At 41.5% G+C, this 27,366-nt stretch overlaps 1 protein-coding gene across 4 annotated transcripts in view; it reads left to right on the top strand.

The window, feature by feature from the left end:
- Window positions 1-6,450: 6,450 nt before the first annotated feature.
- The window catches only part of lims1 (LIM and senescent cell antigen-like domains 1), a 176,742-nt gene continuing 155,826 nt past the window's right edge, over window positions 6,451-27,366 (top strand). For 3 of the 4 annotated variants that reach the window (XM_078545566.1, XM_078545569.1, XM_078545570.1), the window contains exon 1: window positions 6,451-6,715. In XM_078545566.1, coding sequence (XP_078401692.1) covers window positions 6,687-6,715 — 29 coding nt within the window. In that variant the 5' untranslated portion in view covers window positions 6,451-6,686. The remainder of the gene's footprint in view (window positions 6,716-27,366) is intronic. The other variant, XM_078545568.1, reaches the window with a different exon arrangement.

Raw genomic sequence — 27,366 nt, 5'->3', positions numbered from 1 at the left:
AGCTAATACCCGAAAACGAGAGCTGATGCTGGCCAGGCGTTCCGTTCTCTCTCTCTTGTGTCTCTACGTTGCTGACGTAGGTTCTTCTGCTTCTGCGATGGTTGGTCTCTGGAGTCTCGCTGCTTCCACACCCGAAATCCTTCATTCTTATTCCGAAATCTTATCTCTCCAAGCTGTGCTGTCTCTTTCCCGTTGGTTTAGGCCTGCTTGCCTGATCTGTGACATATTCTCATTGGCTCTGTTCCAAGACTTAGTCAATATCACCTCGTTCCTCCTTTTCTAAATAAGGACTCATCACATTTCCCTTGTCTTCAAGACACTCAGCTACTTCAAAACCGGTTTTAGCCAGTTCAGACCAGTGATTGAGCTCAGGTTTCAAAAGTTGCTCAGGCCAGTGACCGAGCTCAGGTTACTTCAGGTCAAAAGTTGCTTTTGCCTGTGTCAGCAGTTCAGCTGCAGCCCCTGACCAACATTGTTAAGCGATATTTTCAATCTAAGCCTTCAGTCACAATGCAGAGGTTCAGGTTCAATTCACGGAATAGAGCTCTGGGGGAGACCATTGTTACCTACATGGCGAAATTAAAACAACTAATGGAATATTGTGATTTTGGTGAAACCTTGAATGATATGCTCAGGGATCGTTTGGTCTGTGGCAAGAGGTTTGCTGACTAAAGTAGATCTTGTTTTTAAGAAAGCATTAGAAATAGCACTTGTGATGGAATACGTTGTAAAGGATTCACAAGCGATTTAAGGTGCACAAAATGGCACCGTTCCCCTAGTTGGGTGGGAACGGTCAGCCTAAAGTGGTGCGAAAAGCCGAGACTCCTCTGCAAAATGGTAAATAGCCCCTGCTAATTGAAAAATGAGGAAACAGCTTAGCAGCAAATTCAAAAACCAATTTTTATCGGTGTGGAAACAATCATACTCCTAACAATTAAAAACAAAAAGCTAAAAGCTACTGCGGATGCTGGAAATCCAAAACAAAAACAGAATTACCTGGAAAAACTCAGCAGGTCTGGCAGCATCGGCGGAGAAGAAATCAGTCAACGTTTCGAGTCTTCATGACCCTTCGGCAGAACTGAGTATAATTAGGAGGAAAGTGAAATATAAGCTGGTCTAAGGTGGGGGGGGGGGGCGGGGGGGGGGAGAGAGAAGTTGAGGGTGTGGTGATTGTGGAGATAAGCAAGCAGTGATAGGAGCAGATAATCAAAAGATGTCACAGACAAAAGGATCAAAGAGGTGTTGAAGGTGGTGATATTGTCTAGGAAAAGTGCTAATTAAGAATGGAAGACAGGATACTCAAGGTACAGCTCAGAACACCTGCGGTCTGTCCGCAAGAAAGACCCAAACCTCCCTGTCGCTTGCCATTTTAACACTCCACCCTGTTCTCTTGCCCACATGTCTGTCCTTGGCTTGCTGCATTGTTCCAGTGAAGCCCAACGCAAACTGGAGGAACAGCACCTCATCTTCCGACTAGGCACTTTACAGCCTTCCGGGCTGAATATTGAATTCAACAACTTTAGATCTTAAACTCCCCCTCCCCCCATCCCCACCCCATTTCTCCCCCCTCCCTTTTTTTCAATAATTTATATAGATTCTTCTTTTCCCACCTATTTCCATTATTTTTAAATCTAAAACTAAAACTTTGTTAGTCTTTCCACCCCACCCCCACTAGAGCTGTACCTTGAGTATCCTGTCTTCCATTCTTAATTAGCACTTTTCCTAGACAATATCACCACCTTCAACACCTCTTTGATCCTTTTGTCTGTGACATCTTTTGATTATCTGCTCCTATCACTGCTTGCTTATCTCCACAATCACCACACCCTCAACTTCTCTCTCTCCCCCCCGCCCCCCCCCCACCTTAGACCAGCTTATATTTCACTTTTCTCCTAACTATACTCAGTTCTGCCGAAGGGTCATGAAGACTCGAAACGTTGACTGATTTCTTCTCCGCTGATGCTGCCAGACCTGCTGAGTTTTTCCAGGTAATTCTGTTTTTGTTTTCTCCTAACAATTAGCAATTTAAAAAGGTGGACTGTTATTTTTGCCACAAAAGTGGACACATATTGAAACATTGCAAAGAGAGATTAAAACAGGCTTCCACGCAACAAATGAAGTCCAATGAAGTCTGAGTGTGGAAGAGCCAGGAACAACCAATTCTGACATTTATTCCTTATTCAACATGAAAGTTAGGAAGACAGAACCAATTACTGTCACATTGCAAGTGAACGGTAAACCCTTAAAAATGGAAGTAGACTTGGGTGCCCCTACCACTGTAATAGGAGAACACACTTCCAGATATTTAAATAAAGGTGCTCAAGAATTAAATTTGGAACAAACCTCTGCCAAGTTGAAAACGTAAATTGGCGAAGAAATCTAGGTAAAATGTATCACCAGAGTAACTGTTTGTTATAGACACCAAACAGCACAACTACCATTGATGGCATTAGAAAGCAGAGGACCAAGTCTTCTAGGTTGAAATTGGTTGAAGGAAATTAACCTTGAATGGCCAGTGAGACTTCAAAAGGAAGCAGGAAGAGTTCTTGCGTTGGAAAAGGAACAAGGCAAGGTACTTCAGAAAGAGCCTGGAGAGTCAAACAACTACAACTGGATGAAAAAGGAGTGTGTAGCTATTCAGCAACCTGAAGAAATTAAGACTCTTTTAAACAATGACATGGAAGAACAGCAGAAGAAACTCAAGGAGACTCAGCTGAATTACAGAATTCAAGATGAAGCGAGAGTGCTTCGCAAAGAAAAAGAAAACCTGTTGAAAGACCTTCATACATTACAAGGATCCCTCAGGCCAAAGTTTGTGCCTCTGTAAAATTACGAAGAGAAACAGGAAGAATTTAACGTCTCTCTGAACAAACTAAATAACCAATTGGCAGAGCAGAGGCAGCAATATTCAAGGTTCCAGGAGGAAGCAAACAGAAATAAGAAGGACACAGATGAGCTGAAGCATCAGCTGAATGAAACTAAAGAGGCTTTGAAAGCAAAAGTTGTAGAACTTTCCAAGGTACAAGTAGATAATGAAGTCATGGGTAACTCAACTACCGAATTAAGACAAGTTGAGATTTCACCTGAGAGAAGTCTGGCTGACAGTGAAGTACAAAAAATGGCCAAGACTAAATTCTGTGAAAGAAGACACGTCGGAAGAAGATGAGGAATTACTGATAAGGTGCCGTCTTTGAACAAGACTAAGCCTGATACTTCCTAATTTGGAGGGGAAGGTATAGAAAAGTCAAGGGAACCAAAAAGCTACTCATGATTTGCATAGTCATGGGCGACAATTTACTGTTGGAGAAGCATTATATGTAAGGAAATTTGGTGGAGGACCGAAGTGGTTACCTGATAAAGTAAGCTCTGTGACCAGACCATTGTTGTTTCACGTGAAAGTGGAGGGCCGGATCACCTGTAAGCATGTGGATCATTTAAGAAGGGAGATACCCCAACAAAATGATGTTCCACCTGTAACCATTATTGAACCTGTGGTTCCTGTTGAAGTTACTGAACCAAGGTTAGACAAACCCGAAACAAAAACAAAAATAGCTGGAAAAACTCAGCAGATCTGACAGCATCTGCGGAGAAAGCTACAGTTGACGTTTCGAGTCCGTATGACCCTTCATCAGAACTAAGACATATAGAAATGAGATGATATATAAGCTGGTAGAAGGGGGTGGGACAGGAGAGCTCAATAGAGGGCTAGTGATAGGTGGAGGCCAAGAAGAGATTGCCAAAGATGTCATAGACAAAAGGACAAAGGGGTGTTGACGGTGGTGATATTATCGAAAAGATATGCTAATGGGGACATTAAGGGAAGCAAGCTAGTGGCAGATGGGCCTAGTGCAGGTGGGGTGGGGGGAAGGGATCAAAATGGGCTAAAAGGTGGAGATGAAACAATAGATCGAAATAAATTTAAAAATGGGAGGGAAGAGAAAAAAATAGTTGTTAAAAAAAATTATAAATTATTGGAAAAAGGGAGATTGGAAAGGGGGTGGGGATGGAGGAGAGAGCTCATGATCTGAAATTGTTGAACTCAATATGAAGTCCGGAAGGCTGTCGAGTGCCTAGTCGGAAGATGAGGTGCTATTCCTCCAGTTTGCGTTGAGCTTCACTGGAACATTGCAGCAGGCCAAGGACTGACATGTGGGCATGAGAGCAGGGTGGTGTGTTGAAATGGGAAGCGACAGGGAGGTCTGGGTCATGCTTGCGGACAGACCGAAGGTGTTCCGCAAAGCGGTCACTCAGTCTACGTTTGGTCTCTCCAATGTAGAGGAAACCCCATTGGGAGCAGCGAATACAGTAGACTAAATTGAGGGAAGTGCAAGTGAAATGCTGCTTCACTTGAAAGGAGTGTTTGGGCCCTTGGACGATGAGGAGGGGGGAACTAAAGGGGCAGGTGTTGCACCTTCTGCGGTTGCATGGGAAGGTGCCGTGAGAGGGGGTTGAGGTGTAGGGGCTGATGGAGGAGTGGACCATGGTGTCCCGGAGGGAACAATCCCTGCGGAAAGCCGCCAGGGGTGGTGAAGGGAAAATGTGTTTGGTAGTGGCATCATGCAGGAGTTGGCGGAAATGGCGGAGGATGATCCTTTGAACGCGGAGGCTGATGGTGTGATAAGTAAGGACAAGGGGGACCCTATCATGGTTCTGGGAGGGAGAGGAAGGTATGAGGGCGGATGCACGGGAGATGTGCTGGACACGGTTGAGGGCCCTGTCAACCACCGTGGGTGGAAAACCTCGGTTAAGGGAGACATGTCAGAGGAACTGTTTTGGAAAGTGGCATCATCAGAACAGATGTGACGGAGGCAAAGGAACTGAGAGAATGGGATGGAGTCCTTACAGGAAGCGGGGTGTGAGGAGCTGTAGTCGAGGTAACTGTGGGAGGCTTGTAATGAATATTGGTGGACAGTCTATCACCAGAAATTGAGACTGAGAGGTCAAGGAAGGGAAGGGAAGTGTCAGAGATAGACTATGTGAAAATGATGGAGGGGTGGAAATTAGAAGCAAAATTAATAAATTTTTCCAGGTCCAGACAAGTCCATGAAGCTGCATCGATGCAGTCATCGATGCACCGGAGAAAGAGTTGTGGGAGAGGGCCTGAGTAGGACTGGAACAAGGAATGTTCCACATACCCCATAAAGAGACAGGCATAACTAGGGCCCATGCGGGTACTCATAGCCACACCTTTTATTTGGAGGAAGTGAGATGAGTTTAAGGAGAAATTGTTCAGTGTGAGAACAAGTTCAGCCAGACGGAGGAGAGTGGTGATGGATGGGGATTGTTCGGGCCCTTGTTCGAGGAAGAAGCGGAGAGCCCTCAGACCATCCCGGTGGGGGATGGAGACGTAGAGGGATTGGACGTCCATGGTGAAGAGGAGGCTGTTGGGGCCAGGGAACTGGAAATTGTTGATATGATGTAGGGCGTGAGAGGAATCGCAGATGTAGTTGGGAAGGGACTGGACATGGGGAGAGAGAATGGAGTCAAGATAGCAAGAAATGAGTTTCGTGGGGCAGGAACGGGCTGACACGATCGGTCTGCCGGGACAGTCCTGTTTGTGCATTTTGGGTAGGAGGTAGAAGTGGGCCGTCCGAGGTTGGGAGACTATGAGGTTGGAAGCTGTGGAGGGAAGATCTCCAGAGGAGATGAGGTCAGTGACAGTCCTGACAAATCCGATGTCTCTGTCAGAGTGGAAGACACTGGACTGCCTGTGCCTAATGAGGTACCTGATGTTGATGTCGTTCCAGAGAATGTGGTTCCTGTCAAAGAATTGGAAGTTGTGGAGCTACAACGTTCCAAATGGATCAGGAAATCACCTGAAAGACTGAACTTGTAATTTCATGACCTGTGTAAATATTGTAATGTCATGAGATAAATATCCTTGTAAATACAAAATGTACAGAAAAGTTAAAGGGAGAGGAATGTAATAATTATAGTTTTGATAAACGTAGGACTGCAGCTTTAAGAATAATCCTGTGTTGTAAGATCACATGATCTGTGTAAACCAATAAATGAGCAGGGTGGGGACCCACTAGGACAGAGTTATTATTTAGTTTTAGAGTTAGATGCACACGTCGTTGTTGCTGTCTTGTAAATAAAGTTCAATGTTTCCACTGAGAAAGTTGCCTGGAAAATCAACTCTAACAGATTGCCACTTCTATATATAGTTCTTAACGTCCTTAATGTTCAGATAAATAATTAATATTTTGATAAATATGAATTGATATTGCATACCATCCATTATTACAAATACTACGCTGACATTCATTTTCAGTCAATGTAAAAATAAAACTGCAACTTTTCTCACTATAGATCAGTAGCACACAGTGCTCGTTCCTTGAAGTTCTCGCTCTGCATCAGTGTTCACATATAATACCCACTTATATGCCTGTATTAGTGATTTAGCTCATTGCTACTCCGCCTCCTGTGTTTGTTGGTGCGTACGGTCACAAGAATTTACCAATCGCACTTTCTCTGCCATTCATTGAGCGATGCAAGCGGTGGGAGTAAGCGAGCCTGAGAATGAGTGTGAGTGAGTGAGTGATTGACAGAGGCCAGGTCCGGGAGAGAGCGAGCGGGAGCTGCAGCTGCAGCATCGCCATTGCCCCGGCCCCTCGCGGACAGCACTGACCACAGCAGCAGCAGCTGCAGCAGCTGAATTAAATACTGCAGCGCTCAAGCGGGTGATGTTCGCCATCGCTGGAATGACCGGAAGGTAAAAAAAAAATTGAAAGAATAACCAGCTTTTATCTATCTCGATGTATTTTCACATTGCCTTGAGATTGTCTTTTAAAAAAAAAGCTGAGCACATTCAAGCTGTATCCACCCGCCAACCTTCGCGCCGCTCGATGACTTCATTTAATCCTCCTTGTTCGCTGTGTTTGTAGTTTGGTTCTCTTCATTCAATAAAAAAGGGCGGAAAAAAATAAGAAGAAAACCTCCCCTCTTTTTAATATTAAACTACAAGTTCTCGTCCTGTTAGCTCGTTAGTTGAAATTGAAGTTAATGTTAGTGAGTTTGTTAACTCTGCAGCCTGGGGATTGCTGAAAGTTGGCCCGAGCTGCTGAATTTGGAGTCACCCCGCCCTTAAAAAATGAATATCCATTTTGACTTAAAAAGAGCTACAATGTATCAAATTCTGTAACTTGAGGCCTAAACTGGTGTAAACCTCGAGTACAATGCAAGGGATCCGCGATTATTTTCTACATAGGGCTATCGACCAAAATACAGACGTAAAACTAGGAAGTGAATTCAGTAATGGAATATTGGGGGGGGGTGGAGGGAGAGACTGTGTGTGGAGCAGAATGGAAATGTCAGGCAAGGGGGAAAAAATTACACCATGAAGCCAAGAAGTTACTCATCGAGTTACTAGCGGTCTAGTTCAAGACTGAAATGAAAAAAAAAATCCTCACCATATAAGGCCATTTCCATTTCCGGCTAAAATCTGGGATATGCCCCGTTTTGATGGGGGTGAGACCCCTCCCCTCCCATGAAGCATTTAATTTTTAAATGTTAAATCTATTCTCAAAGTGACCAATGTGTAGGAAGAAGTTTTTAATTTATTTAACTTTCAGAAGTGTCATATATGATTCGCAAAGGATAAATTCCAATTGCAGCACCAAAACTTAAAATCAAATTAAAGTAAAACAATTTAATTATTGTCCATTTTTGTTTTAGGTTCAGTTTCAACAACAGTTTGTAATTCTTGAGTGTCTTTAATGGAGTAAAACATCTGGGGAGTGTAATGAGACAAAAGAAAATACACCAAGCCATAAAAGGAGATATTAGGATAGATGAGAAATAGATTTTAAGGAAGACCTTGCAGGAGACAGTGTTTTGTGGTGCGAATTCCAGAGCTTAAAACCTAGAGGGGTGAAGGCACTGCAGCCAAGTGGGGAGTGCACAAAGGGCCAGAGTTAGAGGAATGCAGAGTCTTCCATTGATTTGTAGGGCTGGAGAAGCAAGGGCGTGGAGGGATTTGAACATGAAGATGAGTTTTAAAATCAGGAGCTAGTGGACCAAGGGCTATTGTCGGTCAGCAGGCACAGGGTTGATATGTGAGCATGACTTGGTGTGAGTTAAGATTTGGGTAGTAGAGTTTAAAATGAGCTTAAGATCATGGAGGATGGAATAATGGGAGGCCGATTAGCAGAGCTTGGTAACAAGGCATGAATGAGAGTTTCAGCGGAAGATAGGATGAGGCAAAGGCAGGTTTAGGTAATATTGAAGAGGTGGAATTAACTAGAATTACATGCAATTTACAGCACAGATATGGTGGAGAGGATGAGGAGTTAGAAAATAAGCTCTGGTCAAATAGAATGCTGAGACTCAATAATCTTCTCTAGGAATTAAAATTTTAGGACACTTTAACCCTTAAGTTTTGTTATTTTTCATTTATTGGGTACCAGCTGGTGACGCAAGGGTTTTTGACAGCCAATGGGAGCAATAGCTTGGAAGCAAACTTGCTGGACTCATTAACTGGCTGATAGGAGAAGCCTCAGTTATAAAATGGGTATTACATTCGTAAACATTCTGATGCACTGGTTCCAAAATTTTAACTTTAATATGTGTTTGGATCACTCTCGCTACTGAGAGCTGTATGATCAAAGTTTTTGGGCTTTGTGGAAGATTGGCTACCTTTGCAGCTCCCCCTCTAAAACGAAACATGTATTGCATTAATATCTGCTTCCCTTCATTAATTGAAAGATGTTCTGCCTTATGCCTTATTTGTCTTTACTTGACTGCTTTTCTGTGCCCTTATTCTTTCCAAGAGCATCTTTCTAAGATCTTTGAACAATTACAGTATATTCCTGTGAGCCCAGTTTCCCTCTGCTCTCTCTCCAGTTCAGTGCGTGTGAACTACACGATGATGAGCGAGCTGTGTCCATCATTGTGACTGTTTGCTGGAAAATGGGTGTGGACTCCGCCAGGGTCACTCAGCTTCTGTCCTCATTACATCCTTGGTTCAAACATGGACAAAAGAGCTGAACTGCAGAGGTGAGAGTGACTGCCCTTGACATCAAAGCAGCATTTGACCATGTGAGGCTTCAAAGAGCCCTAGCAAAACTGGAGTCAATGGGAATCGTGGGGAAAATCTCTCCACTGGTTGGAGTCAAACCTAGCATAAAGGAAGATGGTTGTGGTTGTTAGAGGTCAGTCATCTCAACTCCAGGACATCACTGTAGGAGTTCCTCAGGGTAGTTTTCTAGGCCCAACCATCTTCAGCTGCTTCATCAATGACCTTCCTTCCATCATAAGGCTAGAAGTGGTGATGTGCAATCAGCAGTGAACAATGTTCAGCACCAGTCGCGATGACTCAGACACTGAAGCAGTCCATGTCCAAATGCAGCAAGGCCTGGACAAATTCCAGGTTTGGGCTGACAAGCGGCAAGTAACATTCGCGCCACACAAGTGCCAGATAATGACCATCTCCAACAAGAGAGAATCTAACTATCGCCTCTTGACATTCAATGGCATTACCATCACTGAATCCCCCACTATCAACATCCTGGGGGTTACCATTGACCAGAAACTGAACTGGATACTGTGGCTACAAGAGCAGGTCAGAGGAATCCTGCAGCGAGTAACTCACCTCCTGATTTCACAAAGCATGTCCACCATCTACAAGGCACAAGTCAGGAGTGTGATGAAATACTCCCCACTTACCCGGATGAGTGTAAATCCAACAACACTCAAGAAGCTTCACACCATCCAGGACAAAGCAGCCTGTTTGATTGGCACCCCTTCCACAAACATTCACTCCCTCCAACACCAATGCACAGTAACAGCAGTGTGCACCTTCGACAAGTTGCACTGCAGAGACTCATCAAGGCTCCTTAGGCAGTACCTTCCAAACCCAAGACCGTTACCAGCTAGAAGAACAAGGGCAGCAGATACAGGGGATCAACACCGCTTGGAAATTCCCCTCCGAGCCACTCACCATCCTGACTTGGAAATATATTGCTGTTCCTTCACTGTCACTGGGTCACAATTCTGGAACTCCCTTCCTAACAGCAGTGTGGGGGTACCTGCATCACAAGGGACTGCAGTGATTCAAGAAGGCAGCTCACCACCACCACCTCAAGGGCAATTAGGGATGGACAATAAATGCTGGCCCAGCCAGTGATGCCCACATCCTGTAAATGTTAAAAAAGGCTGCATTAAGTGTGGGGACGCATATAGCTGTAGTGTAGTCATCCAGTCCACTTCAAAAGTGCTTGTTTTTCCGGAGCAAAATGAACTCCATTTGCAATGTTTTATACTTGCATTCAGTAAGTTGTTGGTGAAATTATAATATGCAGTGTTCAGTTATAATATAATATTCAGTTCTGAAAACTGAACCGTTGAGTGGCACTAGTTTTATTCTTGAATGTCCTAAGTCAGATATGTGAAAGTAATTTATTTTTGTAAACCACAATGCTTTGATATGCATTCTATTTAAACAATTGCTATGTGCGTATGAAGTATTTTTATTTTAATTTGCTGTTGTTTTCACATATACTTCCCATTTTGGCGTGCAGTAATTTACATGCTAAGTGCAAGTTTTTCTGCTGTTTGAAGCTGGACTTTAGAGGAGAGGCTATGTTTGTCAAAGGACTTGTGTCTCACTAGATCTTTGTGTGCATGCGCTAATCTTGATTGACTTTCAAAAAATGTAGGAATTTGTTTTTAACATGAAGGTTAGCTCTTCAATATAGTTGAATGTGCTAATTTTTTCTAACCACCCACGGACAACCAACATGTACTAACCAACCTGCTTTTGCTTGCCACCATAAAAAAATCATCAGAATTGATGGGAATAATGACACTGCTTTCGATGAGACACCAATGGGGTTATATCAAAGCAAAATACTGTGGATTCTGGAAATCTGAAATAAAAACAGGAATTGTTGGAAATACTCAGGCCTGGCAGCATCTGTGGAGGCAGAAATAAAGTTAATGTTTTGAGTCAAATATGACTTCTTCAGAATTGAAGGAAGGTAGAAATGTGATGGGCTTTTTGCCATTAAAGGTTGGTGTAAGGGTGAGGAAGAACAAAAGGCAAGGTTTGTGATAGGATAGTGGGCGAGAGACATTAAATAGCAAAGATGTCCCGAAGCAAATGCAAAGGGAGTGGTTATTGTTCTGGTAGAGGAACGGAGCATTTGTCCAGAGTGAGTGTGAATGGCAGAATAATGAATAGTTCTGCCCGAAAGCAAAAACATGAAAAACAAGATTAAGACTGGTACATGGCAAAAAATAGAATCAAAATGAGGAATGGAGTTTCTTGTCTGAAATTGTTAAACTCAAATGTTGAGTCCAGAAGGCTGTTAAGTGCCTAATCGGAAGATGAGGTGTCATTCCTTGGGCTTGGATTGAGCTTCGCTGGAACACTGCAGTGATTCAAGAACAGAAATGTGAGCATGAGAGTGAGATGATGAATGAAAATGGCAAGCAACCAGAGCTTGTGGTCATGCTTGCTAAGTGAGCAGAGGTGTTCTTCAAAGCGGTCACCCAATCTGTGCTTGGACACCCCAAAGTAGAAGAGACCGCATTGTGAACAGCAAATACCATATACAATATTGGAAGATGTATAGTAAATCACTGCTTCACCGAGACGGAGTGTTTGTAGCCTGGGCTAGTGAGGAGAGAGGAGGTAAAAGGTGATTCCATGGGAAGGTGCCGTGGGAAGAGGGTAAGGTGTTGGGGGTTGATTGAGTGGACCAAGGCGTTGCGAAGAGAACGGTCCCTTTGGAATGTTGACAGAGGAGTGGAGGGAAAGATGTGTTTGGTGGTGACATCACGCAGGAGGTGGTGGAAATGGCGGTGGATGATCCTTTGAATGTGGAGGCTGGTGGGTGGAAAGTGTGGACAAGGGGAACCCTGTTATAGTTCTGGGAGGGAGCAGAAATGTGAGAGCAGTCATGTGGGAAATACCTATATAAAAATGTATCGAAACATGGAGCTTTTATCAGGAGGGGAGTTCATTTGGTTCCCTTTTTTGTGCTGAATTCAGTCCCCTCAGGTTTATCTTCTCCCATGGCCACTGTATGTCATAGAGACTCGAAACGTTGACTCTGTTTCTCACTCCATAGATGCTGCCACACCTGCTGAGTTTTACCAGCATTTTCTGTTTTTATTACAACCAGCCACATTGTGCCATGCATTTGATAGCACTGACAACAATGTAAATGGGATAGATTTGAGTACCTACAATTTCAGCACATTGCCAAAACTATATCAGTAGAAAAAGCTCTGTAATATAAGTCCTTTCAAAGATCACATTCCACGTTCACAAATACTGTCATCCATGGAAGCTGGACTCTTCTGTGCATAGTTTAAATACAGAGGTAAGCAGCAACGTAGATGTGGGATACTATAGTGTACAGTAAATAGTGGACTTGCTAGTACAATTTAAAAAGAAACATGGTTTTAGTGCATTTGATAATCATTAACATGAGCTTCAAGACATAAGTAATTGCTGTGTTGACCACGTTCTATTTTCCACGTAACAGTGTTATGGTCAAGATAAGGAGAGGACTGAAACCCTTATTGTTTGTAATGAGCGTGCTTTTAGAAAAGGAAGATGTATGTCTGTCTCTTGGTCCCCTGAGTCTGGAGTCAATTTTAATCACAGCAGCAAGCTTTTGTGGGTTTAAATGAAGAGGGTTATTTATTCATGCATTCAACCCAAAAGTCTAAATGCTTCATCACACTCTCACACAAACACATTTGAAAGATACAGTTAAAGAGATTAGTGCACTTTTACTAGTTGTAAACAAAAGAATAGTTCATATTTCACACGTTTGGTACATCATAGGAAAAACAATCATTGTGGGCCCGGTAAAGAAGCATTTCACTCCGAAAGAGTAGTCTAGGCAGTTTCAATAGCTGAAATGGTAATATCAGGATTATTTCAGGATACCCTTGAAGAGTTGGTGGTTCAGCAGGTCGCAAAGTTAGTCACTTGTAGATTTTCTTACCAGGAAGTCAGGTTTCTTTCTAGGTGGACTTGGAGTATGAAATAGGCTGGGAGGCTTTTAAGATACAGCAGCCTCCAAGTTTAAAAAGGCTTAGTTGTTATTGCCTTGATCTGCCACTGATATCCTGCAGTGGTGTTCTTTGTAGACTGCCTATTTCTCTCTGGTTCTTGGAGTAATACAAGATTTTGATATCAGAAGCCAGTTTTGGTCACATGATCAACTTCTGTTGCCCACCCTGAATGGTTTAAAGCTAAAATCCCTTGCTTTACAATGGAGAGATATGATGGTTATTCACAGCTACTTGTGGTTAACTGATTTTCTGCAGTTGCCCTTTTGTTAAGTTGCAGTCTTGGAGATGTGTTAGTGTCCGTTTTCAAAACTAAAGGATGGTTTATTTCCTGTGGGCGATTAAACATGATGCTGTGCTGCTTGAAGAGTTGATCTGTGCAAGATACTGGTGTCTTTTTTCTCTGATTTTTGTTACCAATTTTCTCTCCCCTCCTCAAAGTCATTGATTCCTTTATGGGCTAGAGGAGCCAGGTTCACTATGGTACTTCATCAAATGGTCTTTATTCATGAGTGAATAGAAGGATAAACGGGTGCGCGGTGGAGATGGTGCCTTTGACCAAGAGTCTTCTTTCCCTATCCGGTCAGAGCATTCGTCAATTTGTAACAAGACAAGCTCACCACAAAACTGGTCCTGACTTTCATGACAAGTATGGAAATACTATCCTTGTGGGAGGATTAACATTCTGTGTTGCTGTCTGGAGTTATGTTGCGACGCAGGCTGGGCTCACATGGAACGTGTCTCCTATTGGCAAGACCACGCTTAATCCAGCACTTGTCAAATATGTGCACTGTGAGCAGGGCTAATTAGGCAGCAATTGCGAATGGGATGCCAATGGTTACTCTCCTGTTGATATTCCAGCTGTGATTCACCAATTCAGCACCTGTTGGACCCTACTGATCATCCTTGCTTGGCCATGTGATAAATTTTGAAATTAATTCTTCAATTTCTATTGATTGCTGAGGCATTTTAAAATTTATTTCTTGCGTATTGAAGACATGAGTTTTGTAGTTAGTTGTTTGAATAAGAATTTGAGGAGCGCTTTGCTGAGCCTTTCATTAGTAGTATTTCAGAATTTTAATGAACAATAAACTATTTGTCAGCAAGGCAATAAATAAGACATTTCCAGCATTCCCATGTTGGTGTCTAAACAGTGGCCATTATTGTGGCCCTCTTGTCACATGTTTAGGATTTGGTCCTGCATTGTGATCCTTTGTGAACTTTTTGCAGAGTAAAACTTCATGGCAAACTTTGTTGCAAAATATAGCAATCACGATCTTACTAGAGTCCATTAAACACGTTAAAAAGTTACTGCAATGGAAATTGTGCTCAGCATTTCTGCAAGTTGAAAATGACATGTTGAACATGGGATTGCTTTTGTGCTTTGTTTATGCAGTTTATATCTGCAGAAACTAATATTCAATTTATGCCCTGGGACATATTCATATTCATCCTGAATTTCAATCTAAATTAAATTAACTTTTTCTTCAAATTTTTTTCAATTACTGAATGATTTGTTTATTGGAAATCTTGTTTTGAAATGCATATGTACACAAAACGTCTACAAAACTGAAATGTCATAGTATTGTCGTTGGTTGCCCCTTGATTTGAAGATGTCTACTCGGGTGCGAGTTTCTGCTGTGGGTCTTCGAACAGGCTGATTCTCAACCGGCATATGTTTGGGCACATGGAGCAGGAAGTCCCAAGAGGGAGTGGGATCCAGAGTGCAGGATTTACTTCCTTTTCTTTCCTTCTCTGCCGCTGCTCTGTTTCATCATTAAGACGTTGGGGTTCAAAGAATGATGCAGCTTAATGAATAACTTGTGTGACTGCAAAGGGAAACTATGATGGTGGTAACTACGATTTTCTTATTATCGAGAGTGGCTGGAGGAGCAATGAAAGACTTGGAGGTGCAGTATTGCGACAATGAGAGGAGTTGCAAATATTAAAAGATGCTAAGGTAGCTATAAATGAATATGTGCTGAAGCTTGTTATTATATTAAATGATTTATGCCATCAGCTATTCACTAGTGAAGGCATTGCGAACATGTCCTATTTAAGTATAAAGAAGGTTGATATCCTGGACAGATTTTAAAAAAAACTAGAAGCAGTAAAATCCCTAGAAATAATGGCTTTTATTTTAGATTGGAGAGCTAAATTGAGATTTGAGAGATATTGGCAGCTATGATGATTAAGTCACCGGACATTGGACCAGTAGAGCAATAAAGCAATTACAGATAGTGCAGTGAGTAGCATCCCTGCATCTGAACCAGAAGCTCTGGGTTTGAGTCCCAGCGAGGCCAAGGAAGTGCTTTCATAACATGGCCAAACAGCTTGATCCTTCTAACACATGCCAATGGCATGCGCTAAGAATGGAGGAGATTCCTAGCCAGCCATGTGATGGAAAGAACTTTGGAGCCTCTGCCATCACTATCCATAGCTCCAGACTACAATCTGCATATAAAAAATATATGTTACCATAGCAACTTGAACACCTCGGTGAACTGTAACACCACACATGGACTAACCAGTCTTACTTAAATACCTGATTAAAATAATGGAGTTTATTATCAGGAGTAAATTCAAGAATTACCTGCCCAATAATGAGCAAGTATAAAGCAGAAGAGCGAAGATCCTATCTGACTAACCTCTTGAATTTTTTTTGTGGACTTAACATCTCAGATTTTAAAAAGCCCTATGGGATCCATATTTCCAAAAAGCATTTGACAAAGTTTTGCATGATAGGGTATAAATTAGCTCAAAGGAGTGGTGATTTAAAGTAAAATGGGTAAGAAATTTGCTACAATAATTATTAGATGAGTTGTGTCGGGGAGGATATACATAGGGTGCTCCTGGTATCAGTGTTGGGTTCTTTTACTGTTTCTAACCGGCACCAATTATTTGGATTTAAAACCTGAATGCAAATTAGATACCCAGCTAGGCGGAATAGATTTATGAAGGGGCAAATTAAGAATTACAAAATGAGTAGGGTTAAAAAATACTACAGGTGAAATTTGATATGAACATATGTAAAATACTGTACACAGGAAGAAAAAATGAATAGAATATGTACCCTGTTACTTTCTGATTTTATTCAGAGGACGTGGGCATTGCTGGCGAGACGAACATATTGCCCATCCCACATTGCCCTGAAAAGGTGCTGGTGAGCAGCCTTCTTGAACTACTCAGTCAGTCTGGCGCAGGTGCTTGAAATACTGTTAGTTAAGGAGTTTCAGGATTCTGATCCAGTGATGATAATAGCAATATATTTCCAAGTCAGGACTGTGTAACAGGATGATAGTAATGGTGGAGAAATAGCCACAGTTGAAATTGATAGTTACCGCAGGTTTCATTCAGAGTCTGTGCTGAATGAGTCCAGTGCAGATTGGCAATCAAAATAAGCAACAAAAATAGAATAAAATCATCACCCCCTACACCTCAACCCCCTCCCAAGGCACCTTCCCATGCAACCACAGAAGGTGCAACACCTGCCCCTTTACTTCCCCTCTCCTCACCGTTCAAGGGCCCAAACACTCTTTTCAAGTGAAGCAGCATTTCACTTGCACTTCCCTCAATTTAGTCTACTGCATTCACTGCTCCCTATGCGGTTTCCTCTACATTGGAGAGACCAAACGCAGACTGGGTGACCGCTTTGCAGAACACCTTCGGTCCGTCCGCAAGCATGACCCAGGCTTCCCTGTCGCTTGCTATTTCAACACTCCACCCTGCTCTCATGCCCACATGTCCGTCCTTGGCTTGCTACATTGTTCCAGTGAAGCTCAACGCAAACTGGAGGAATAGCACCTCATCTTCCGACTAGGCACTTTACAGCCTTCCAGGCTGAATATTGAGTTCAACAATTTTAGATCATGAACTCTCTTCTCCATCCCCATCCCTTTTCCAATCCCCCTTTTTTCCAATAATTTATATAGATTTTTCTTTTCCCACCTATTTCCATTATTTTTAAATGTATTCCCACGCATTGTTTTATCTCTACCTTTTAGCCTATTTCGATCCCTTCCCCCCGCCCCACCCCCACTAGGGCTATCTGTGCCTTGCTCGTCCTGCTTTCTACCCTTAATGTCACCTATTGGCACATTCCTTAGATAATATCACCACCTTCAACACCTCTTTGCCCTTTTGTCTATGACATCTCTTGGCTATCTCCACCTATCACTGGCCCTCTATCCAGCTCTACCTGGCCCCCCCCCCCCCCCCCCCCCCCAAACCAGCTTATATTTCACCTCTTTTCTATTTTTCCTAAGTTCTGTTGAAGAGTCATGCGGACTCGAAACGTTAACTGCAGATGCTGACCTGCTGAGTTTTTCCAGGTACTTTTATTTTTGTTTTGGATTTCCAGCATCCACAGTTTTTTGCTTTTAACAAAAATAGAATGTGGATCTTGAGGCCAAATCTTTGGAATACAGATCAAATGTTGCGCTGAAACTGCATACTTCTGCTCAGATCGCACCTCAAATACTGCACTAAACTCTGGTCACCAAAATATACAAACATCCTTCAGGGCTTGGAGACAGTTCAGTGAAGATTGATCCCTAGACAGCAGTCTTATTAAAGAACTGAGTTAGCAGCAAAGACTGGAGAAATGTAGAGCTTTCAGAATTGGAAGGAGGTAACCCTACAGAAATATATAAGATTGTAAATGCTGTGGAAAATGTAGAATGGGAAAGTTACTTCAAACTAGATAGAGAGCCAGACAAGAAAAAATGCATTTAAACAAATAAAAGGCAAATTTCGGAATGATGTAGGGAAATTCATTACACCCAGAGTGATTAACCCATGGGATGAATGCCCAGAAAGAACAATGAATACTGATGTCCTGGAATCATTAAAGAAACTGTTGCTGATCATGATGGGGTGTTGAGGGGTGGCGGGGGGGTACATATACTGAGAAAGGTGTTGGGGATTCGAGGGTCTGTCTGGAAGGAAGAGTTAATCTGGGCAAAATGGGCATTATCATCTGTGTTTATCTGCTGAATTTGAGAAATCCAAGTGCCTAACAGCTATGGTTCTGTTAGAAAGTTGTAAAAAAGAGAGACGTAAACCAAGAAGTAAAATGTAGTTTGGGTTTTCTAAGAAACTTCAAATTAAAGGTGTTCAATAATGTGCCTTAATTAGCACATTTTTATTATGGTTCTGTGCATTTTGACATTGTAACAGTGATGAATTTTAAAATTCTTCTTTGTTGTCCCTGCAAACGACCATAATTTGATGACTATAAAAATGCCATAAGCTAGACACTGGATTGCAGGTGCTGTTTTATTGTCACACCATGCCAACAAAGGAATCATGACATGCATTATTGTAACTTCACTTATTGAAATGTTCAGTGTGCCAAAACAAATGCTGAAATTGCTTACAAAGGTTTTTCTCCTGTGAGTTTCCACTGAGCATGAGAAAAAGAACAACAACTTAAATTGCACTTTTAATGCAATTAAGCATTCAAAGGTGCTTCACAGGAGCTTTTAAAAAAAAATCATGATTAGAGTTAGGAAGATTCCTTTTTGTGACAGAATAATGGACTGTAGGTTAATCTTCGATATTCAAAATTGCTGGCAGGGGAAAATGTATAGTTCCTGATCCCAGTGCCTGTCGTCACATTAGGCATATCAGCTAAGATTCAACAACGTTTACTCTTTCTCTTCCCTAAAACAGTGCAAAGGGCCTGAGGCTGAAAGCATAGACAGTGAATACAACCTTTAAGCAACTATCTTGCACAGTTTCTGAATGTATGTTGTTTTTATATTGCCTCTAGTCTCCAGATCTGTCTTGTAGTATAAAAGGGCAAGTGTAAATAGGGTTTATAATCGAGACAAGTTGGAAAATGACCATTTGGCCCAAATAACCCAATGCAAATTTACCTATCCTGTTCCAATATCCCTTAACAACTTTTTCTTTATTCTGTTATCCATTTTGCTCTTGAATGTTCTTTTCTTTTTTTGCTTCAGCTGCTCACCTTGGAAGTTAGTTTCACAGGTTTGCAGCTTTCCATTTAAGGAAGTTTCTGTTCTCCATTCTGAATCTCTTGCCTCGTTTTAGACTCAACTACTGGAAACAGTCTGTTTTCATCCACCCTATTACATCCTTTTATAATTTTAAACTCTTCTTTCATGTCATCCTGTAATCTCTATCATTCTAATGAAAAATGGAACATTTTTTCAAGTATGACTGTTTTTGTATTTAATAGGCAGCAATGTATCAAATCTTTGCTACATGTTCTCCAGAGCTTTAATATCCTCCCTATAGTGTGGAGCCCAATTCTGCACACAATGCTCTAAGGTTGTAATGCAGCTTTTTAATAAGACTTATTATTAGCTCTTGGCTTTTATATTCTATATATCTTCTGATAAAACCTAGAATTTTATCATTTCTCTTTTCAACAATGTGCTGCCTTAATATCCTACGAACCTGAACTCCCAAATCCCTTTGTTCTCCCAAAGCACTGAGCCGACTGACCTTTCAGAGTATACTGCTGTTTTTATTAAAATATATCACTTTATAACTGTCTTCTACTTTATAGCTCATTCTACTATCTTATAAGAAACCCTTTGCAGCTTCCATTGTTCTTCTAAAAATTATACCTCCTATTTTGGTATCTTCTGCAAATTTCAACACCATTCTCTTTCGGCCTATAGCCAAATTATTGATCAGTGAAAAGAACTGGCTCCAGGACTGAATCTTTGTGGGACACCACAACCTTCATCCAACCATTTTGAAAAAACTACCTGTTTTCTTCCTTCAAAACAATTTTTAGTCAAGTTTTTTTTCTACATTCATTTTTCTTGATGATGACCCATATGGTACCTTGTCAAAGGCTTTCTGAAAGCTCACGTACCCTACATAACATTATAGTTTTCAACATCTACTATGTTTTTGTTTTCTTCCCAGAGAGGTCTGTGTCAAGCACAATTGTTTCTTTTGAAATCCATGCTCGCAACTTCTAACTATTTTTCTGTAATTTCGATATATGGTAATTTCGTTCTTAATTAGAAACACTAAAATTTCTCTGGCACAGATGTGAAGCTAATTGACATGTAACTATCTGGATTAGTTCTCTCCATTTTAAAAAGAAATGGATGCTACAATGGCCAAAATCCAATTCTTCAATTTGAAACTGAACTCCATACAGGGGAGGAACATATTTTATATCTTTTTGGCCTGTAGAAGGAAATCCAAAAGTTGTCTTGCTACCCTTTTACTATTCATATGCCTATAGAAAAGAGTGGGGCGATATAAGGAACAAAAATGGGAACTATACATGGAGGCAGAGGGCATGACTGAGATATTAAAGTAATACTTTGCATCTGTCTTTACCAAGGAAGAGGATAGTGAAATAGAAGGTAGTTGAGACACTAGCTGGGCTAAAAATTCTTAATGAGGTGATATTAGAAAGGTTGGCTTTACTTAAAGTTAATAAGTCATCAGGACCAGAGGATGGGATGTATCCAAGGATACCGATGGAAGATATTGCAGAAGCCCTGCTCATAATCATCAATCCTCCATGATACAGAGGTGGTGACAGAGGACAGGATAATTTCACAAAAAGGGAGGTAAGGATAAACCCAGCAGCTACAGGCCAGTCAGTTTAACATTGATGATGGGAAGGCTTTTAGAAATGATAATTCGGGACAAAATTAATATTCATTTTGGTAAAGTGAGGTACCCTGTCTATTTAAGAGAATGCAAGTGTACTGATCATGTGACAGCAATGACGAATCACTGTACAGTGTGGGAACTGTAAGTCTAGCTCTGGAGGTTTCTGAGTGAGCACGTATGATCTGGTGCTTTGCCCTATGTTTCAATAAACCATCACTGTTTATTCTTACATCAGTCTCCCCATTATTGATTGCAAGCAGCAATTGATGAGAACATAGGAAGGCGTGCAGTTAGAGTTCGGTTGGCCAAAGAACTCACTTACCCAAGACATATAAGTGGCAACCAGGATAAAGAACAAAAAATAAATTTCAAGACGAATGAGCAAAGCATTGGAACGAGCACCTGTACTTAACTTGTAAAATAGGCGACAGCCAGCAATCGGGGCAGAAAGCAGTGCTGCAGTTTAAAATTTAAAAAAACCCTGCAGAATCGCGATTGCAGGGATCCCGCCAAAACTCAAAGAGCTCGAAACTCAGCAGAGAAAAGCTGACAGCTGCAGAGCCAGAGTTTAAGAAAAAGTGTCCTTAAAGCAGCAATGCATTTAAACTGGTAAACACATGAAAAATGGCTATGGACAGAAAATTGTAAGACACCTCGGAGAAAGCGCAACTCTGCGGAAGGCAAAACATGAATCGATCGACGGCAGTCAAGAAAGCGGAGGTAAGCCAAACACCTGAATTTGTCATTACCTGGAAAGCCTATCGGAAGTGCAGTCCCTTTGCATGTATTCACAATGCTGCAGTTCGGGCGTGTCGATCCATTCGACCCCATTGCAGATGACTGGCCTCAGTATGTCGAACGCCCAGCATGCTTTTATACCATTAACAACATCACGGGGGAGGAGAAGAAGAGGGTGATTCTTTTGTCTTCATGTGGGAGCAAAACATACAGGCTGATCCGCAGCCCCAACTTGACACCCCCAACTTGAAGACTTTTGATGAGTTAATAAAAATTGTACAAAACCACCTGAGACCACAGCCCTCAGTGCAGCGCTTCAAGTTCAATTCAAGGAATATGCTTCCAGGGGAGACAATACCTGACTACGTGGCCGCTTTAAAGGCATTAACTGAGCATTGTGAATTCGGAACGTCCATTAGTGATATTTTGAAAGACCGGCTGATATGCGGGATTGGAGATGATACTATCCAAAGGCATTTACTAGCCAAACCTAGTCTAGACTTCAATAAGGCATTAGAATTAGCTATCGCAATGGAGAGTGCTGTTAGTAATTCTGAAGTTATAAAACTTACACAAAATGGCACCATCCATCTAGTCAAGCGGGACAATCTGGCAACAGAAGGCGCAAAAACTTCTGACTCCACGGAAAGACGGGAAATGTTCTCTAGCTCCAGACCATTGGAAAAACAGCGGTACTGCAGTGAAAATCCACAAAATGAATGAGAGAAATACATCCAGGCCTCCAGTGAGCGAACGGCAACTCAAACAAGTCGAGTGCTTTTTCTGCCACTGCTATGGCCACATAAGGTGGCACTGCAGAGAAATGCTAAAACAACACTATAAAGGCAGAAGGGAAAATCGTGAAATATGCCTCATGGAAAAGCCAGAAGAAATAGAATCCAACTCCATTCGTTATATAACCTCAAAAGTGGGTAGAACTGAGCCAATTCAAGTAGTCATAACAGTTAACGGGCAACCCATTAAGATGGAAGTTGATACGGGGGTGTCGACGTCCATCATTGAAGAGCGTACATTTAGATATCTGAGTAAAGGAACCCAACCTTTGAAGTTAGAAGTTTTGGACACACAGCTGAAGACATACATAGGCGAAGAAATAAACTTGAAAGGGGTATGTTAAGGTTCAGTATGAGGAACAAACTGCAAAATTACCCCTATTTGGAATGGTATGCAGGGGACCGAGTCTCCTTGGAAGGAACTGGCTGGGAGAGATAAATCTTGAGGGCCTGCTAAGTTCCCAATTTGAAACCAAAAGTGTTGTTGCAAGAAAAAATGAGCACGCAAAGACCTAACGGGAGAAGCCCGTAGAAGTGTTACACAGGGACAGAGTTCAAGCTGAAGTCAGCAGCCTTTGAAAGGAAATGGCAAATCTATTAAAGGACTTTTGTGTGCTACAAAACTCAATCAGCTCCCAATTTGTGCCATGAGAAAGATATAAAGAAGATAAGGAAAAGTTAAGCCTGTCTCTGGCCGAGTTAAGGAACGAATTAGCTGAGAAGGGGCAACGATATGTGATTCTCCAGAAACTATTAATGAGAATAGGGCTGTTTTCTAATTCACCGTGCCACTAAATTGTGATTAACTGAAAGGAAGATTAGCACTAAACATGTTTTAAAACAAGATTTCTACCAATAAGGTAATTTTTAACATTGTTTTAAATCCTCACATTTGCTGTAGCAAATGGCATAGCTATAACTTACAGAATATAGCATTCTAAAATCATGGGTACATTATCAGTAAACTAGCATTAGGAATGAGAAATTGATTAACATGGATTAATCTGAGACATGAGTAATTCTAATTGGAACCCGTTTTCATGTCTAATTTATTTTCTAATGAATATGTAGCACAGGTGGCTCTTGACGTAGGGAAATTGAAATATTTACAACAAAGAATATGTTCCCAAAATATGGGCCGTCTAAATGGAATAAAGATTAATTACTGGGGAGGCTAATAAGATAAGGAAGAAAATGCAAAATAGATTTAAAACAAAAGTTTAAGCATCAACCATGGAGCTGTGAAATAGGTTAAAAAATTAAATGTTCATTTACATGCATTCAGATATCAAGAATAGCAGTTGACATATACTAGACCATACCATAATTATGAAAGTATTCATGTAAATAGATTTACCTATTGCAAAATTAAATTATTCATAAATTAGTAAATCTAATAGAGGCCTTCTATTCTTCCCTGCCTTTTCCACATGGCCCTGCAAATTTTCTTTCTTCCCTTCCAATTCTCTGATTAAATTTCCCTTCTTCGCGCTCTAAAGTTGTACAATCCAGATCCTTACCACTCGTGGCATTTAAAAAAACTTGGCCTCATGTCACCATTGGTTCTTTTGCCATTCGTCTTCTATTGGTTCACTTGTTCTTGACCCTTCCGCCAATGGGAACAGTTCTTCCTCATCTACTCTGTCTTGGCTGCTCATGATTTTCAAAACCTTTATCAAATCTCCTTGCAACCTCTCTCCTTTAAGAAGAACAACCCCTGCTTCTCCAGTCTATCCACGTAACTGTCCCTCATCCGTGACGCTATTCTCTTAAATCTCTTCTGCAACCTTTCCAAAGCTTTCACATCCTTTCTAAAGTGCAGTGCCCAAATTTGGACACAATATTCCAGTTGAGGCCGGAGTAATGATTTATAAAGATTCACAAGGACTTCCTTGCTTTTGCAAAGGCATCTCTTGCCAGAATAAAAATATAGCCATTTCCTGGAGAAACAAAAGCTGTGTATACAATCACCATGCTTCGTTCTTTTGTGGTCACAACTACACAGAACATAGCCTGAGGAAAATAAAACATGGAGCTGACATTATTGCCAGGCTTATGGCTTACTGCCAGAATCAGATAATGAAGACATGGCAGTTTAAAAATGAAGATTTCAACTAAACAATAGATAGATATTGTACAGTGCGAAGTGACAACATTTCAACAGAATCTCTGTGAAACTGCCATTTATAAAGTTAAACTATTCAAATGACACTCTTTGATCTATTTAGAATGTGAACCCTTTTCAGGGCTGCTTCTTTCATTCCATTTCAACATCCATCATTTTTAATAATTCTAAAAGCCACAAATTGGAGTGAGTTTGATTGTTCTATATTTGAATAATGAAACACAATGTGCAAAGTATCTTAGCACGTTCTTGTACATAGTTAAATGGGAGGCATGATTAAACAGGTCAGTTACTGAGCAGTTTTTATGCAATGTTGGCACAAGGTAATCTATTTTCTACATTCGGCTTACTGCATGTTAATTTAGTGTATCTTGTTCATCCTTCAAGGCAAAGATGACCATGTTCATCATCTGTGGTGTTTGGTAGGGTTCCAATAGGAATGTAGGTGACTGCTATGGCTGATCTGTGCCTGGAGGGTTTTGCTGCTAATAGGACAGGATACTGCAGACAATTGCATTTTAGGCATGTTGCTACTCAGGATTTCCTCTCCTTGTCTTTTCTGTTTGCTCCTGATATGCATCTACTTTTGAAGGAGGCCACACCACTTTTTATTTGGTTGCACCATGTGCAGCGATCCTGGGTAACTTTCCCCAGGACTCAAAGTCGATACCAAAACTCCTAAGTGAAGCTCCCAGAGTGACTTTGTAGCACTTCCTTTGACCGCCATTAGAGCGCACCCCAGACCCAAGTCCTCGACAGAAGATTGGTTTAGTAAGCGAGTGTCAGGCATTCTCCTACATAACCAGCCCAACTCAGTTGTGACTGTCTCAGTGTGGTGTGGATGTTTGGTATGCCAGCTCAGGTGAGCACTTCAGTGTCTGGTGTTTTGTCCTGTCACCTGATCTTCTGAAACTTCCAAAGGCATCTTAAGTGGAAGTGGTTGAGCATCTTGGCATGGTGCTAGTACACAGTCCAAGTCTCTCATATGTAGAGCAGCGTGGGCAGTATATTGCTTTGTTTGGTAAGCAGACTTACTGCTCTTTGTTCCCAGACTGATGTTCAAAGTCTGTTTTGGCAATTCTTGCACATGCCTCGTCATTTAGTGTTTGGTATAACGGTGAAGGAAATGTTACGAAAACCTATTTATTAGCATGACTTAGTGATGCACTAGCCACATGTTTTTGCACAAACTAATACCAGGTTTACCTGACACATTTTTCCTTGCTTTATTGGATGACTAGTTGCTGCTGATCTATATTAAGTCAGTGAACAGTGTCAAATTGAAGTGAAGTTCTAATCCAATGAAATTAAGGGACTAGTAGTAGTGTCCCAGCAGTTTGCACTTGGGCACCTCCACCACCTGAAAACTGGTCAAATAGTGGCATTGGCACAAATTATAGAGATGGTCATTTAACCCTTCCAGCCTGTTCTGCCATTCAGTGAGATCATCGCTATTCTGCCAACTCCACATCCCTGCCTTAATACCTTTGGTTAACAAAAATCTATCAGTCTCAGGTTTAAAGTTAACAATTGGCCCACCATCAACTGCTGTTTGGATAAGAGAGTTCCAGACGCCCCCACACCCTTTGTTCAGAGAAGTGCTTCCTAATTTCACCATCTGAAAGGTTTGACTCTAATTTTTAGACCATGCTCCCCCTTTATCTGTCTGTCATTTCCCTGTTCCCCAGTTCTACACCCCCAAACAATAAGAACATAAGAAATAGGAGCAGGAGTAGGCCATTCGGCCCCTCAAGCCTGCCCCACCATTCAATAAGATCATGGCTGATATGCCCCGCGCCTTAATTCCTCTTTTGTGCCAGCTCCTCATAACCCTCCACTCCCTGATACTTCAAAAATCTATCTCCCTCCTCTTTAAATACTCTGTGATCTAGCTTCCACAACTCTCTAGGGTAGAGAATTCCAGACATTCACTACCCTCTGAGAGAAGAAATCCCTTCGCATCTCAGTTTTAAATAAGTGTCCCCTTATTCTGTAACTATGTCCCCTAGTTCGAGATTCCCTCACTGGTGGAAACATCATCCCAACATCTACCCTGTCAAGCCCCCTCAGAATCTTCTATATTTCAATAAGATCACCGCTCATTCTTCTAAACTCTGATGAATAAAGGCCTAATCTGTTTAGCCGCTCTTGATAAGTCAACCCCTTCATCCCAGGAATCAGCTTACTGAATCTCTTTTGAACTGCCTCCAATGCCAGTATATCCTTTCTTAAATACGGGGACCAAAACTGTACACAGTACTCTAGGTGTGGCCTTACCAACGCCCTGTACAGTTGAAACAAGACTTCCCTATTTTTAAACTCCAACCCCTTAGCAATACAGGGCAAAATTCCATTTGCTTTCTTAATTACTTGCTGCACCTGCATGCTAACTTTGTGTTTCACGCACTAAGAACACCCAGATCCCTCTGTGCTGCACTTTTTTGGAGTCTCTCTCCATTTAAATAATAGTCTGCCTTTTGACTTTTCTTACCAAAGTGCATGACCTCACACTTTCCTACATTAAACTCCATCTGCCAAGTTTTTGCCCAATCACTCAACCTATCTGTATCCTCTTGCAGATTCCTTATGTCCTCATCATAACATGCCCTCCCATCTATTTTTGTATTGTCAGCAAATTTGGATACATTACACTCTGCCCCCTCCTCCAAATCATTAATATAGATAGTAAATAATTGAGGCCCTAGGACTGATCCTTGTGGCACTCCACTAGTTATGCCTTTCCGATCTGAAAAAGACCCATTAAACCTGACCCCTTCTCTACTGTGTGTTAACCATTCCTCATTCCATGCTAATACATTACCCCCAATACTGTGAGTTCCTATCTTGTGCACGATCCTTTTATGTGGGACCTTATCGAATGCCTTCTGGAAACCTAAATACACTACATCTACCTATCCCCCTGCATCAGCTCTGCTTGTTATATCCTCAAAGATCTCTAGTAAATTTGTCAAACATGATTTCCCTTTCACAAAACCATGTTGACTCTGTTTGATTGCGTTAAGCTTTTTTAAATGCCCTGCTATTTCTTTCTTAATAATGGACTCT

The sequence above is a fragment of the Cetorhinus maximus genome, chromosome 7, assembly GCF_964194155.1.
Source record: "Cetorhinus maximus chromosome 7, sCetMax3.hap1.1, whole genome shotgun sequence".
Taxonomy (NCBI): domain Eukaryota; kingdom Metazoa; phylum Chordata; class Chondrichthyes; order Lamniformes; family Cetorhinidae; genus Cetorhinus; species Cetorhinus maximus.
The sequence above is the reverse complement of the archived record's forward strand: the minus strand, read 5'-3'. Positions and strand labels throughout refer to the sequence as shown.